Source organism: Ornithorhynchus anatinus, chromosome 16 (genome assembly GCF_004115215.2).
Source record: "Ornithorhynchus anatinus isolate Pmale09 chromosome 16, mOrnAna1.pri.v4, whole genome shotgun sequence".
In the NCBI taxonomy this organism is placed as follows: Eukaryota; Metazoa; Chordata; class Mammalia; order Monotremata; family Ornithorhynchidae; genus Ornithorhynchus; species Ornithorhynchus anatinus.
In genome coordinates, this window is record NC_041743.1 from 1863005 (window position 1) to 1876550 (window position 13546).

The window sequence follows — 13546 nt, forward strand, 5'->3', positions numbered from 1 at the left end:
GGGGCGGGGGGGGCTGCCCTGGGCCGGGCCGGGCGAGAGGGGGCGGCTGGCGGAATTGGGGTTTGAGGCCGGGGCCCGGGGAGGGCGGGGACCCCTCTCGGCTGCCCCGCCGCCTCCCCGGGGGGCTGGGGAGGGTCGCTCATTCTCCCCCCCTCCCCTCCCCCCCCCCCCATCGCCCCCTGTGTGTCCGCAGACGCCAACGTCGGGGAGCGCGGACAGACCAATAACGCAGCCTCGGCGTCGGCCTCCAACTCCACCTGAGCCGCCGGCCCCCGCCCCGCCTCGCTCGGCGACACTGGCCACGTTTGGAAAGAAAATTAAAAAGAGGAAAAAAAAAAACCTGTTCATTTTAGTGTTCAATTTTTTATTATTATTGTTGTTCTTATTTAACCTTGTAAAATATCTATAAATACGAACCCGTTTCATTGTATCCTCACTCGGAGGGGTCTCCGGGGCCGCGGGCGGGAGGGCGGGCGGGCGGGCCGGCGGAGCAGTTGGGCACACGGTGTTAACTCCCACGACAATCTCTCTCTCTCTCTCTCTCTGTCTCCTTCTCCCCTCTCCCACCCCCCACCCCGAAGTCCGCTGCTGTGAAACCTTGGAAACGGGCCTCTCTCCCGGCGCCCCTCCTTCCCTCCCTCCCTCCCCCCACCCCCCCGGCGAGGAAAGAGGAAGCCCCCGGCCCCGTTCTCCGCCGACCCGTGTTTCGGAACCTCCTTTTCTTCTCAAGTTAAGTGTCGGACTTGGGGGGGGCCCGGGCATCTCGCGTCTGGTGGGGGGGCGTCCTACCGGGCCGGGCCCCCCCCCCCCCCCCGTCTGCCCTCGGGCTGGAGGAGGCCCCCGCGCCCGCCCCCCGCCGAAGCCGGGGCGGGGGAGGGCCGGGACGTCGGGGGCGGCGTGGACGGGGACTCCCGTCCGCCGAGACGCTCCGGGCGGGCTCGACTGCCCACGGCGACCGTCTCCTCCTCCTCCTCCTTCACCCCCTCTTCTCCTCTCCCCCCTTCTTCTTCGTAGCCTCATGCAACGGCGAGCTTGTTCGGTCGGAGGGGGGCCCCCCCCCCCCCCGCTCCGCCGTAGTTCTAATTTTAAATCCCCGTCTAGATTCTGTATTTCATTTCTCTCTTTTTTTTTAACCTCATGCTTTTTTGATTTTATTTATTGATGCATGTCAGGTATGCCATTATGATGTTACTACAATGGTAGAAATATGAATAAACTCCGCATCAAAACGATATAAACAGTTACTTGTACCTGCTGACTTAGAGGAAGGCTGAGGATAGAAATGTGTGTGTATATATACCCCTGTCTATATATACATGTATACATATATTCGATAGCGCGTTTTTATTTTCGGTCTAGGCGACCGCGGCGTTCCGACGAGTCGGGGTGCTTGTCTCCTTGGGTTTTTCTGTCGTCTCGTTCGTTCCGAGTCGGTGAATGGTGTGCGAGTCCGCGTCTGTTTCTCCGGTCAAAGCAATATTCGCGGGAGGGCGTCCCGGGGGGGGGGAGGGGGGGCCGGGGAGACGGGGGAGCGTCCGGGGGGGGGGGTCCGAGGGCGGGTCCGGGGGAGGAGGGGAGGCCTCCGCCACCTTGGTGCTTCTGGGCATTACTTGACCTGTGGATCTTTAAGGCACAATCCGTGTTTTCGACGTTCAAAGATCGTCCCGCGTCGGGGGGAGGGGGCCGGCTGGGGAGGGGGCGCGGGGGGCGCGCCCCCCCCCCCCGCCCCGCGCCGGCTTTCCCCGCTTCGGTCAGGACGGGGTAGAGGCCCCCTCCCCCGCCACCCGACGGCCGCTGGAAAGTCCCCGGGCACGCCGGCGGCGGGACAGCCGAGGGGGCGGCCGGGGCCGGGGCCGTCCTCGCCCCTCGCCCCGGCCCCGTCTGTAAATAAGAGGAGCGGGCCCTGCCCGCCTGCCCCCGCGCCCCGTTCCGTCTGTAAATACGTGCCGCCCCAGGAACTGTTCTTCACGAGCGGAGCGGAGGCCATCCCGGCGGCGGCGGCGGCCCCGATGCTGTTCCATAATCAGACGACACGACGTAGGCGAGCTTCTCAAAGCCATAGTTCTCTCTCTGTACAGTCGATCCCGGCCCGTGTTACTGTAACGACGATACCTAGCGCTGTATAGTGTATCTAGAGTTTGGAGTGCCTTGGTTTACATGGCTCCTTTCGCCGTCTCCCCCGTCTCCCCCCGCCCACCCTCCCCCCGAGCCGGGCCTGCCGGGGTGAGGGGAGGCCCCCGTCCCGAACCAAAGGCTGCTCTCGGGCAAACATCTCCCGCCACCGTGGGGCCTCGGGGCGGCGGGGCCTTCCCGGGGGGGGGGGGGTCTCCCCTGGCCCCCGGGGAGCGGGAGGGGGGTCGGCCCGTTCGAGGTCGCCGCCCGTGGGCCGGACCCTCCCCGTCCTCTCCGGCGGACCCCCGGCCTCCCCGTCGGGGCGGTCCCGGCTCTTTGTCGGGGGGGGGAGGGCGGGGGGAACGGACGACGATGTGCTTTGCCTGTAAAGTCTGTGTTCGTCCGTGCGTTTGCTGGTGCCTCACTGAAACCCGTCCCGTCCGTCGTCGTCCCCGCCCCTCGCCACGGCGTGACCGCCTCCGTCCCCGGAGCGGAACTCTCTCTGCCGGTATCTAGCTAGATTAAGGACTCTGGGTTGTGAAACTCCCGCACACAACACTTGTGCGACTGTCTTGACTTAAAGGAAGAGCAAAACCTGTAAACATTTACTACTTGAATGCCTCTGTGACTGAATTTTTTTTTTTTCATTTTAAAATATACCCTTTTTTTGTGGAAAGTATGCTTAAATGTTTTTGGGTTTTCCCCCCCCCCCCCCGGCCCCCCTGTTACCCCTGTAAATACGTTTTGTTCTGTGTGACTCGGTTTGGAAATAGTTAACTGGTACTGTAATTTGCATTAAATAAAAAGTAGGTTAGCCTGGAAACGAAATTCCACCTTCCCCGGAGTCGTGTCGTCCTTTCGCTTGCCTCCCTGCCCCTGGAGGGGTCTTCCCCCCCCCCCCCAGCACGCACACCCACCCACCGCAGGAGGAGGACCTGTGGTCTCATTCATCGTCGTTACTTTTTGAGCGCCTACTGTGTGCGGGACGCTGTACTAAGCGCTCGGAAAGTACGATACCACTTGCCTCACGCTCCGGGCTCAAGCATCTGCTCGAGGGGTGACGCGGGAGGGTTGGGGCGAAGCCCTTTCGCAACGGGGCGGCCAGGGGACCTACCCGCCGGGGGCACCTACCCTGCGAGAAGAGCTGCGTGGTCTGCGGGAGCCCCTCGACGTCCGGGGTCGCCCGAGCAGGGAGTGGAACTGGGGCGGTGCGGCCTAGCGCACGGAGTCGAGGCCCCGGGGGGCGTCGGGATCTGCGGGCTCGGCCCGGCCCCGACCCCCCCGGCCCGCTCGCCTCGTCTGTCTGTGCCTCTGCGACATGGGGGTCAGCGCCTGTCCTCCTCCTCCTCCTCTCCCGGGGGGAGAACCCGGTCCTCCGGCACCTACCCCAGCGCCTGCGACGGTGCTGGGCACCTAAGAGGTTCAGTCGTTACTTATTGAGCGCTTACTATGTGCAGAGCACTGGACTAAGCGCCTGGGACAATTGGGCAACAGAGAGAGACCATCCCTGCCCCACGACGGGCTCGCGGTCTGATCCGGGGAGACGGACGGCAAAACGGAACGAAACGAAAAGAAGACAGATGATCGAGATAAATAGAATCGAGGGGATGTCCACCTCATTAACGAAAAGGGTCATAAATATATACAAATGAGCACAGTGCGGAGGGGGAGCAGAGGGAAAGCGGGGGGGGGGGGGGGCACAGTCTGGGGATGCTCGACCCTGTCATTACGAAGGGGGGCCGGGAGGAGCTGCCCAAAACTGTGCGGGGGGGTGGGAGGGAGGCGGACCCCTCCCTCAGTTTCCCCCAGCAGGCTGCACCACCCCGTGACCCCGGGGATGGGCGGGGGGGCCTGGGCCCCGTCAGCCGGGCGAGCCGGGGGGTGGGTTCGCGCAGGCCCTCGTGTGTCCCGGCTGTCAGTCGGGACAGGTGATTGACAGCGGCTGCTGGGGAATGGAGCGGGGGGGGCCCAGCAGCCAACACCCCCAGGACACGAAGGTGGGACTGACTAACCACCCCGCCACCGTCTCCGCCCTTACCTTGTCTTCCCCGGCTCCGTGGAGTCTCGGCCCAGGCGCGTGGCGGGACGGAGGCGGGCCGGGGTCCCCCGGGCGGGCCGGGTGACCTTCGGGGTCCCCCGGGCGAGCCGGGAGCCGGCTGGGCTACCGTCAGTCATCATCTTCTGGGGCCTCCGGGCGGGCCGGGACCCAACCGCACCCCCGAAGGCCCTGTCGCGCTGCCGCGGGCCCGGTTCCGAGGTGGCTCCGTTGGGCGGGGAGAGCCGGTCTTGGCCGGGTGGCTTCCTGGAGGAGGAGGGCTTGGGGGGGGGGGGGGGGAGTGGACGGACTGAGCTCCACCGGCCCCCACGGACCGCACCGGACAGCTGAGCGTGGAGCGCCGTCACCCCCGCAAGCCACCCGTCGACCGATCGATCGATCAATCACCGGTACTTACTGAGAGCCAAGTAGGGGCAGAACCCTGTCCCGAGCGCTTCGGGGAGCACACAATTATGACAGTAATAATGCTGGTATTGGTTAAGCGCTTACTATGTGCCGAGCACTGTTCTAAGCGCTGGGGTAGATACAGGGTAAGCAGGTTGTCCCAAGTAGGGCTCAGTCTTTATCCCCATTTTACAGATGAGGTAACGGAGGCACAGAGAATAATGTTGATATTCGTTAAGCGCTTACTATGTGCCGAGCGCTGTTCTGAGCACTGGGGGAGATACAAGGTAAGCAGGTTGTCCCATGTAGGGCTCACAGTCTTCATCCCCATTTTACAGATGAGGTGATGGAGGCACGGAGAAGATAATAATAATAATGTTGGTATTTAAGTGCTTACTATGTGCAGAGCACTGTTCTAAGCGCTGGGGTGGATACAGGGTCATCGGGTTGTCCCGCTTGGCGCTCCCAGTGTTAATCCCCATTTTACAGATGAGGGGCGAACGGGCCCAGAGATAATAATAATAATAATAATAATGTTGGTATTTGTTAAGCGCTTACTATGTGCAGAGCACTGTTCTAAGCGCCGGGGGGAGATACAGGGCGATCAGGTTGTGCCACGTGAGGCTCACAGTCTGCATCATTTTCCAGATGAGGGAAGTGAGGCCCAGAGAAGATAATAATAATAATAATAAATAATAATAATAATGTTGGTATTTGTTAAGCACTTACTATATGCCGAGCACTGTTCCAAGCACCGGGGGGGAGATACAGGCTAAGCAGGTTGTCCCGCTTGGGGCTCACAGTCTTCATCCCCATTTTACAGATGAGGGAACTGAGACCCTGAAAAGTCAAGCGACTTGCCCAAGGTCACACAGCTGACGGGCGGCGGGGCGGGGATTAGAACCCATGACCTCTGACTCCTAAATCCAGTCTCTTTCCCCTGAGCCCCGCTGCTTCGTGCAACAGAATTAGCAGATCGAGTCTCCACCCTTAAAGGAGCTTACGGTCCAGAGGGGGGAATCACGGATAGAAAGAAACCCACAATATGTCATTTACAAATTTAAAAATACGTCCCTAAGTGCTGGGGGGTTGGAGTGGGGCACTCGCTACTAAGTGCTTACCACTCAACGGTATTTACTGAGCGCTTGCTGCGTGCAGGGCACTGTACCGAGCGCTTGGGAGAGGACAATGCTACGCGTTCCCTGCCCGCAGGGAGACAGAGAGAGTTAAAGAGACTGTCTCTGTGTGTCTCTGTCACAGAGAGGCATATACGAGGCAGGGAGGCAGCCCAGCTTTCCTTCCCTGGGGCTGCCATAGTTGAGGGAACCCCAGCCCCCGCATCCCGGCCGGGCCCTAAAAATAAATAATAATAATATTGGTATCTGTTAAGCGTTTACTATGTGCCGGGCACTGTTCTAAGCGCTGGGGGAGATACGGGGCCATCAGGTTGTCCCACGTGAGGCTCGCGGTCTTCATCCCCAATTTACAGATGAAGGAACTGAGGCCCAGAGAAGTGAAGTGCCTTGCCCACAGTCACCCAGCTGACAAGTGGTGGAGTCGGGATTCGAACCCATGAACCCACGGGTGTCTCAGGGGCAAGCGCCCGGGCTTGGGAGTCAGAGGTCGTGGGTTCGAATCCCGGCTCCGGCGCTAATCAGCTGGGTGACTGGGGGCAGGTCACTTCACCTCTCGGGGCCTCGGTGCCCTTCTCTGGAGAAAATGGGGATTAGAAAATGCGATGTGGGACAATCGGATGACCCCGTATCTCCCCCGGCGCTTAGAACGCTGCTCAGCACGTTGTAAGTGCTTAACAAATAGGCGTGGCTCAGTGGAAAGAGCCCGGGTTTAGGAGTCCGAATCATGGGTTCGAATCCCGACTCTGCCGCTTGTCAGCTGTGTGACTGTGGGCGAGTCACTTCACTTCTCGGTGCCCCAGTTCCCTCATCTGGAAAATGGGGATGAAGACTGTGAGCCTCACGTGGGACAACCTGATTCCCTTGTATCAACCCCAGTGCTTAGAACAGTGCTCGGCACAGAGTAAGCGCTTAACAAATACCAACATTATTATAAAATGGGGATGAAGACAGCCTCACGTGGGACCACCTGGTTGCCCTGTATCTCCCCCAGCGCTTAGAACAGTGCTCGGCACATAGTAAGCGCTTAACAAGTACCAACATTATTATTATCATTAACTTCTCTGAGCCTCAGTTCCCTCATCTGGAAAATGAGGATTAAGACTGTGAGCCTCACGTGGACCACCTGATTGCCCTGGATCTCCCCCAGCGCTTAGAACAGTGCTCTGCACATAGTAAGCGCTTAAATACCAACATTATTATTATTAAATAGCATAATTATTATTATTATTACTCCCCCCACTGCTTTCAAACATGCCCATGTCTCCCCTGCCCTAAAAAAAAGACCCTACCTAGACGCCCCCGGGGCTCCGTGCGGTTCCGGCCCCCTCTCCCTCGTCTCCTCCAACTCTCTTCGCGACGCCCCGTGGTTCGGTGGCAAGAGCCCGGCCTGGGGAGTCGGAGGTCGTGGGTTCTAATCCCACCCTCATCGGCTGGATGGCCTCGGGAGAGTCGCTTCACTGCTCTGGGCCTCAGCGGCCTCAGCTGTAAAATGGGGATCGAGACCGCGAGCCCCACGTGGGACAGGGCCTGTGTCCAACCCGATTAGCTTGTATCCACCCCAGCGCTTAGAACAGTGCCTGGCACACAGTAAGTGCTTAACAAATATTATTATTATTAAAAAGGACCATAATCGTTTTAATTATTCTATACCCCAAAGCACCATAATTATTTTAATCATTATTATATACCCAAATCTTCATCTCCGTCTTAGAACAGTGCTCTGCACAGAGTAAGCGCTTAACAGATAGTATTATTGTTATTATTAAAAAGTACCATAATCATTTTAATTATTACATACCCCAAAGTACCATAATTATTTTAATTATTATTATATACCCAAATCTCCATCTCCATCTTAGAACAGTGCTCTGCACAGAGTAAGCGCTTAACAGATACTATTATCATTATTTAAAAGTACCATAATTACTTGAATTATTATTCTGTACCCCAAAGTACCATAATCATTTTAATCATTATTATATACCCAAATCTCCATCTCCGTCTTAGAACAGTGCTCTGCACAGAGTAAGCACTTAACAGATACTATTATCATTATTAAAAAGTACCATAATTACTTGAATTATTATTCTGTACCCCAAAGTACCATAATCATTTTAATCATTATTATATACCCAAATCTCCATCTCCATCTTAGAACAGTGCTCTGCACAGAGTAAGCGCTTAACAGGTACTATTATCATTATTAAAAAGTACCATAATTACTTGAATTATTATTCTGTACCCCAAAGTCCCATAATCATTTTAATTATTATTATATACCCAAATCTCCATCTCCGTCTTAGAACAGTGCTCTGCACAGAGTAAGCGCTTAACAAATAGCAACATTATTATTATTATTATTACCTCCAGGCCTGATGTCTGTCCCTCTCGGCAGTCTCACATTTCCTCCTACCTTCAAGTCATCTCTTCCACCCTCCTTTCCGTCTCACCGGCCCCTAACGTCGGTGTTATTCTGGATTTTTCTCTCTCACACAACCCCCACCTCTTCAATCCGTCACCAAATCCTGTCAGTCCCACCTTCACAGCTGCTCAAATCCGCCCTTTCCTCTCCCCCATCCAAACCGCTCCCACGTTCATCTAATCACTCATCCTGTGCCGCCCGGACGAGTGCATCACCCTCATCAAGAGAAGCGGCGGGGCTCAGGGGAAAGAGTCACAGGTCACGGGTTCGAATTCCCGCCCTGCCCCTTGTCAGCTGGGGGACCGTGGGCGAGTCACTTCACTGGGCCTCGGTGACCTCATCTGGAAAATGGGGAGGAAGACTGGGAGCCTCACGTGGGACAACCTGCTGAGCCTGGATTTCCCCCCGGGCACAGAACATTCCTTCATTCGATAGTATTTACTGAGCGCTTACTATGTGCAGAGCACTGGACTAAGCGCTTGGAATGGACAATTCGGTAACAGATAGAGACGATCCCTGCCCATCAATGTGACGGGCTAACTGGGGGAGACAGATGGACAAAAATAAGACAACTTAATCACGATAAACAGAACGGTGCTCTGCACATAGTCAGCGCTTAACAAATACCAACATTATTATTATTTATATTATTTTCAGCCTCCTGGCTCCCCCCGCTCCAGTCCAGGCTTCACGCCGCTGCCCGCATCATTTTCCCACAAAAATGTTCAGGACACGTCACCCCTTCCCCTCCTCAAAAAACTCCAGTACCAAACAAAAACGCCTCACCGTTGGCTTTAAAGCCGTCCAGCCGTTGGCCTCCTCCTCCTCCCTTCGCGGCTCAGTGGCAAGAGCCCGGGCTTGGGAGTCAGAGGTCATGGGTTCGAAACCCGACTCTTGCCACTTGTCAGCTGGGTGACGGGGGGGCGGAGTCACTTCGCCTCAGTTCCCTCATCTGGAAAATGGGGATGAAGGCTGCGAGCCCCACGTGAGACAACCTGATGACCCTGGATCTCCCCCAGCGCTTAGGACAGTGCTGTGCACCTAGTAAGCGCTTAACAAATACCAACATCATTATTATTATCCCTGAAGGCCCACCTCCCAGAGGCCTTCCCTGACTGAGCCCCCCCCTTTCCTCTTCTCCCATTCATTCATTCAACAGTATTTATTCATTCAATAGTATTTATTGAGCGCTTACTATGTGCAGAGCACTGTACTAAGCGCTTGGAATGAACAAGTCGGCAACAGATACAGTTAGGCACATGGTATGTGCAGAGCACTCCCATCTGCCAATCCCAATCCCAATCCCATCGTCTGGATTCGCTCCCTGTAGTCTTTGCCCCTCCCGGCCCCACACCAATTAGGTCCACATCCCTCATTTATTGATTTCTATTCATGTCCGTCTTCCCCTATTAGACTGCCAGCTCGTTAGAGGCCCGTTTATTAGTCTATTGTACTCACCCAAGCGCTTAGTACCGTGTTTTGCACACAGTAAGCACTCAATAGATACGCTAATAGAGAAGCAGCGCCCTTCCGTGGCAAGAGCCCGGGTTTAGGAGTCAGAGGTCGTGGGTTCGAATCCCGCCTCCGCCACCTGTCAGCTGGGTGACCGTGGGCAAGTCGCTTCACTTCTCTGGGCCTCAGTGACCTCTGTAAAGTGGGGATGAAGCCCGTGAGCCTCACGTGGGACAACCCGAGGACCCTGAATCTCCCCCAGCGCTTAGAACAGTGCTCGGCACAGAGTAAGCGCTTCCCAAATACCAACGTTATTAAATACGACTGAATCGAAGTGAGCGCCCAATAAATACACTGACCGACTGATGGACCGACTGCCTCGCTCCGGGATCGGCCGCCACGTGGACCCGGACAAGTCCTCGAAGAGCAAAACACACACATTCGTTCATTCATTCGATCGTATTTATTGAGCGCTTCCTGGGTGCGCAGCACTGGGCTAAGCGCTTGGAATCTACAATGCGGCAACGGCTAGAGACCGTCCTTGCTAACGACGGGCTCAGGGTCGAAAAGGGGGAGACAGACGGCAGGATAAAAAGAAGTGGACAAGCATCGATACCATCAAAATAGAAAACAGAATTGTAGGTTCAGACACTCACACGTGGGACCCGTCGCCTTTGGGCTTTGCGTTCGTGCCAGGTGCATCGCGAGGGCCGGTGCCCACCCTCTTCTCCCCCATGTGCCCACACTGACACACACGTGTGCGCACACTGACACACACGGGTGCGCACACGCGTGCTCGGTGTCCCCCCCGGGGGGCTCCGGGCCGTGCCCTCAGCCCCTCGGGGCCCGAAAATGGCTCTCCCTACCGTTCCACTGGCCTACTCCCAAGCGTTTAGGCCAGTGCCCTGCACCAGGGAAGCGCTCAGTAAATAGCACTGAAATATCACACCCTCCCTCTCCCTCAACCACCTACCTGCAGGCGAAGGGGAGAGGCACCGTTGGGGCCTGGGCGACCCCCTCCCCCGGGCGGGCCTCTCCAAAGCGCCCCAGAGTGGGGGAACGGCCGGCCGAGCGGGGAGGCCTGATGCCCCTTCCCCCCAACAATCATCATCATCGTGGTATTTGTTAAGCGCTTATTATGTGCGAAGCACTGTTCTAAGCGCTGGACACAGGTGTGGTTGTCGGGGCTTCTGGGGGCGGCCTTCACTCTGCCCTCGGCCTGACCTGTCTCGGCCCATCCTTCCCCACTCCCGCATTTCATTCATTCAAGAGTATTTATGGAGCGCTCACTAGGTGCAGAGCACTGGACCAAGCGCTTGGAACGGTCAATTCGGCAACAGCCGGAGACCATCATCCCTGCCCGACGACGGGCTCGATTTCAGCCCCGGCCCACCCCTCTGGGCCTCGGTTCCCTCATCGGTAAAATGAGGCTGAAGACCGCGAGCGTCACGGGGGACAACCTGATCTCCTTGCATCCACTCGGCGCTTAGAACAGTGCTTGGCACATAGTAAGCGCTTAACAAATACCATCATTATGATGATGATGATGATGACACTTCCCTTCTTCAAAGCTCTCCTGGAGGCTCACCTCCTCCAGGAGGCCTTCCCACACTAAGCCCCCCTTCCCCCCCGCCCCCCAGCACTTGTGTATATATGTATTTATCTATAATTCCATTTACTTAATGTCTGTTTACTTCTTTGGATGTTTGTATATATAATTCTATTTATTTATATTGATGCCCGTTGACTCATTTTGCTGTCTGTCTCCCCCCTTTCTAGACTGTGAGCCCACGGTGGGCAGAGATCGTCTCTATGTGTTCCTGAATTGGACTTTCCAAGCGCTTAGTACAGTGCTCTGCACAGAATAAGCGTTCAGTAACTAGGATTGAATGAATGAATGAGCAGCATGACCTAGCGGCTAGACCCCAGCCTTGGGAGGCAGAAGGACCTGGGTTCCAATCCTACTTCTGCCACTTGTCTGCTGTGGGACTTGGGACAAGCCACCTCCTCTCTTCTTCTGGGCCTCAGTTCCCTCACCTGGAAAATGGGGATGAAGACTGTGAGCCCTAGGTAGGCCAGGGACTCGCCCCGAGTCACACAGCCGACAAGCGGCGGAGACGGGATTAGAACTCAGGACCTCGGGTGCCCAAGCCCGGGCTCTTTCCACTGAGCCACCCTGCTTGTCTTCTAATCCCGGCTACGCCACACGTCCGCTGTGGGAAGCAGCGTGGCTCACTGGAAAGAGCACGGGCTTTGGAGTCAGAGGTCACGGGTTCGAACCCCGGCTCTGCCACTTGTCAGCTGGGTGACTTTGGGCGAGTCACTTCACTTCTCGGTGCCTCAGTTACTTCATCTGTAAAATGGGGATTAAGACTGTGAGCCCCAGGTGGGGCGACCCGATTTCCCCCGTGTCTACCCCAGCGCTTAGAACGGTGCTCGGCACATAGTAAGCGCTTAACAAAGACCAACATTATTATGCTGTAGAACCTTGGGCGCTTCTCTGGGCCTCAGTTCCCCCATCCGGAAAATGGGGATCAAAAAAAAATAATATTAATAATGGTGTTTGTTAGGCGCTTACTAGGTGCCAACCACCGTTCTAAGCGCTGTGAGCCCTACATGGGAGAGGGACTGTGTCCAACCTGATTACCTTCCATCTACCCCAGCGCTTAGTACAGTGCCTGGCACCTAGTAAGCGCTTAACCAATACCCCGTTTTTTGGTTTTTATTATTATTATTATTATTAGAGACGGCGGGTGCCCGTATCGGGCTTTATTTCCAAACATCCCGGGAAGGGCTCGGTGCCCTCGTACAGGCCAAACCTCTTTCCCCACACCGCCCCTTCCTAGCCGCCCCCGGATCCCGCCACACAGCGGGCGGGAGCCGGGCGCGTCGAGACAGCCGGGCGGAGTCCTGCCCTCCCCGCCGCACGTCTTCTCCGGAGCCTCTCGCCACCTGGCAAAGAAAGCCCCGGTGGACGCGGCTGGCCGGCCTGGTCACTCTGGCCACCGCGCCCGGGGCTACCTGGCTCCCGGGCATCCCCACCCAGCGTTCCCGCTGCAGTCGCCCACGTGGCGAGCTACCGGGCCGCCCGGGAGCCCGGCGGAAGCCACGGCGGACTGAAAGAGGAGAATCCTACGTGGCCCGAGGATCCTTGTTTCCGGGCAGAGGCCGAAAGGGGCTCCCGTCGGTCAGTCGTACTTATTGAGCGCTTACTGGGCGCAGAGCACCGGACTGAGCGTCTGGGAGAGGACGATACGACGGTAAACAGACGCGGTCCCTGCCCGCGACGAGCTTACGGTCTCCCGGGCACCGGGGACCGGGTAGAGATTAAGCACCGGCCCCGGCAGGCTCCTGGGTCAAGCCAGGTGCTGGCCGGTCACTCGGGGAAGACCGCCTTTCCCCAGGGGGCAATCAATCAATCAATCGGCGGTATTCATTGAGCGCGACGTGCAGAGTACGAGAGAATAGCAGACCCGTTCCCTGCCCGTGACGAGCTCACGGTCTACATCCCCATCTACCACCCTCCCTTCCGCGACCCGAGTGGGGCCGGGCGACCCGCTGGGGCGGGCACAGGGGACCGCCCGGACTCACCTCACTCGGCCCGGGGGCCCCGCCCGGGGCCCGGGGCGCCGGCCCCCCCGTCCCCCGGGCCGCTCCCCGCGGGGTCCGGGCCCGCCAGGTGCTGCCCCACCGCCGCCTCGGTGCCGCTGTGGATGATCTGATGGGCAGCCAGAATGTGCTTCCTCTGGGCCTTCTTCACTGCACGGAAAGAAGGGCACCGAGGCTCGGAGCCGGAGCCCGGCGGGCCGAGGGCCGTCCGCCCCCCGGACCGGCGAGACCCTCTGAAGAAGGCTCGGGGGGAGCGGGGGGCCCAGAAGCTGACACGGTGCCGACGGGGGCCCTCCCCGCTCGGAGGCTGGCCCGGCCCCCGACGCGGCTCGGGGAGGTCGAGGCCACCGGCCCCCTCCAACGGATGACCGCCAT

The 13546-nt window shown here is 57.6% G+C and overlaps 1 protein-coding gene and 2 long non-coding RNA genes across 4 annotated transcripts in view; 1 reads left to right on the forward strand and 2 right to left on the reverse strand.

Moving 5' to 3' along the window:
* The window catches only part of GSK3B (glycogen synthase kinase 3 beta), a 67607-nt gene extending 67191 nt beyond the window's left edge, over positions 1-416 (forward strand). For both annotated transcript variants that reach the window (XM_029081421.2, XM_029081422.2), the window contains one exon: positions 194-416. In XM_029081421.2, the coding sequence (XP_028937254.1) occupies positions 194-261 (68 nt within the window). In that variant the 3' untranslated portion in view covers positions 262-416. The remainder of the gene's footprint in view (positions 1-193) is intronic.
* Positions 417-1732: 1316 nt separating this feature from the next.
* LOC120638904 lies at positions 1733-4232 on the reverse strand. Its single transcript, XR_005660943.1, has 3 exons — positions 4151-4232; positions 3244-3525; positions 1733-2097 (listed from the first exon to the last, which is right to left on the reverse strand). It is a non-coding gene; the product is annotated as an uncharacterized LOC120638904 (long non-coding RNA).
* Positions 4233-12307: 8075 nt separating this feature from the next.
* On the reverse strand, positions 12308-13200 carry LOC114817478. Its single transcript, XR_003765331.1, has 2 exons — positions 13154-13200; positions 12308-12514 (listed from the first exon to the last, which is right to left on the reverse strand). It is a non-coding gene; the product is annotated as an uncharacterized LOC114817478 (long non-coding RNA).
* Between the last annotated feature and the right edge of the window lie 346 nt (positions 13201-13546).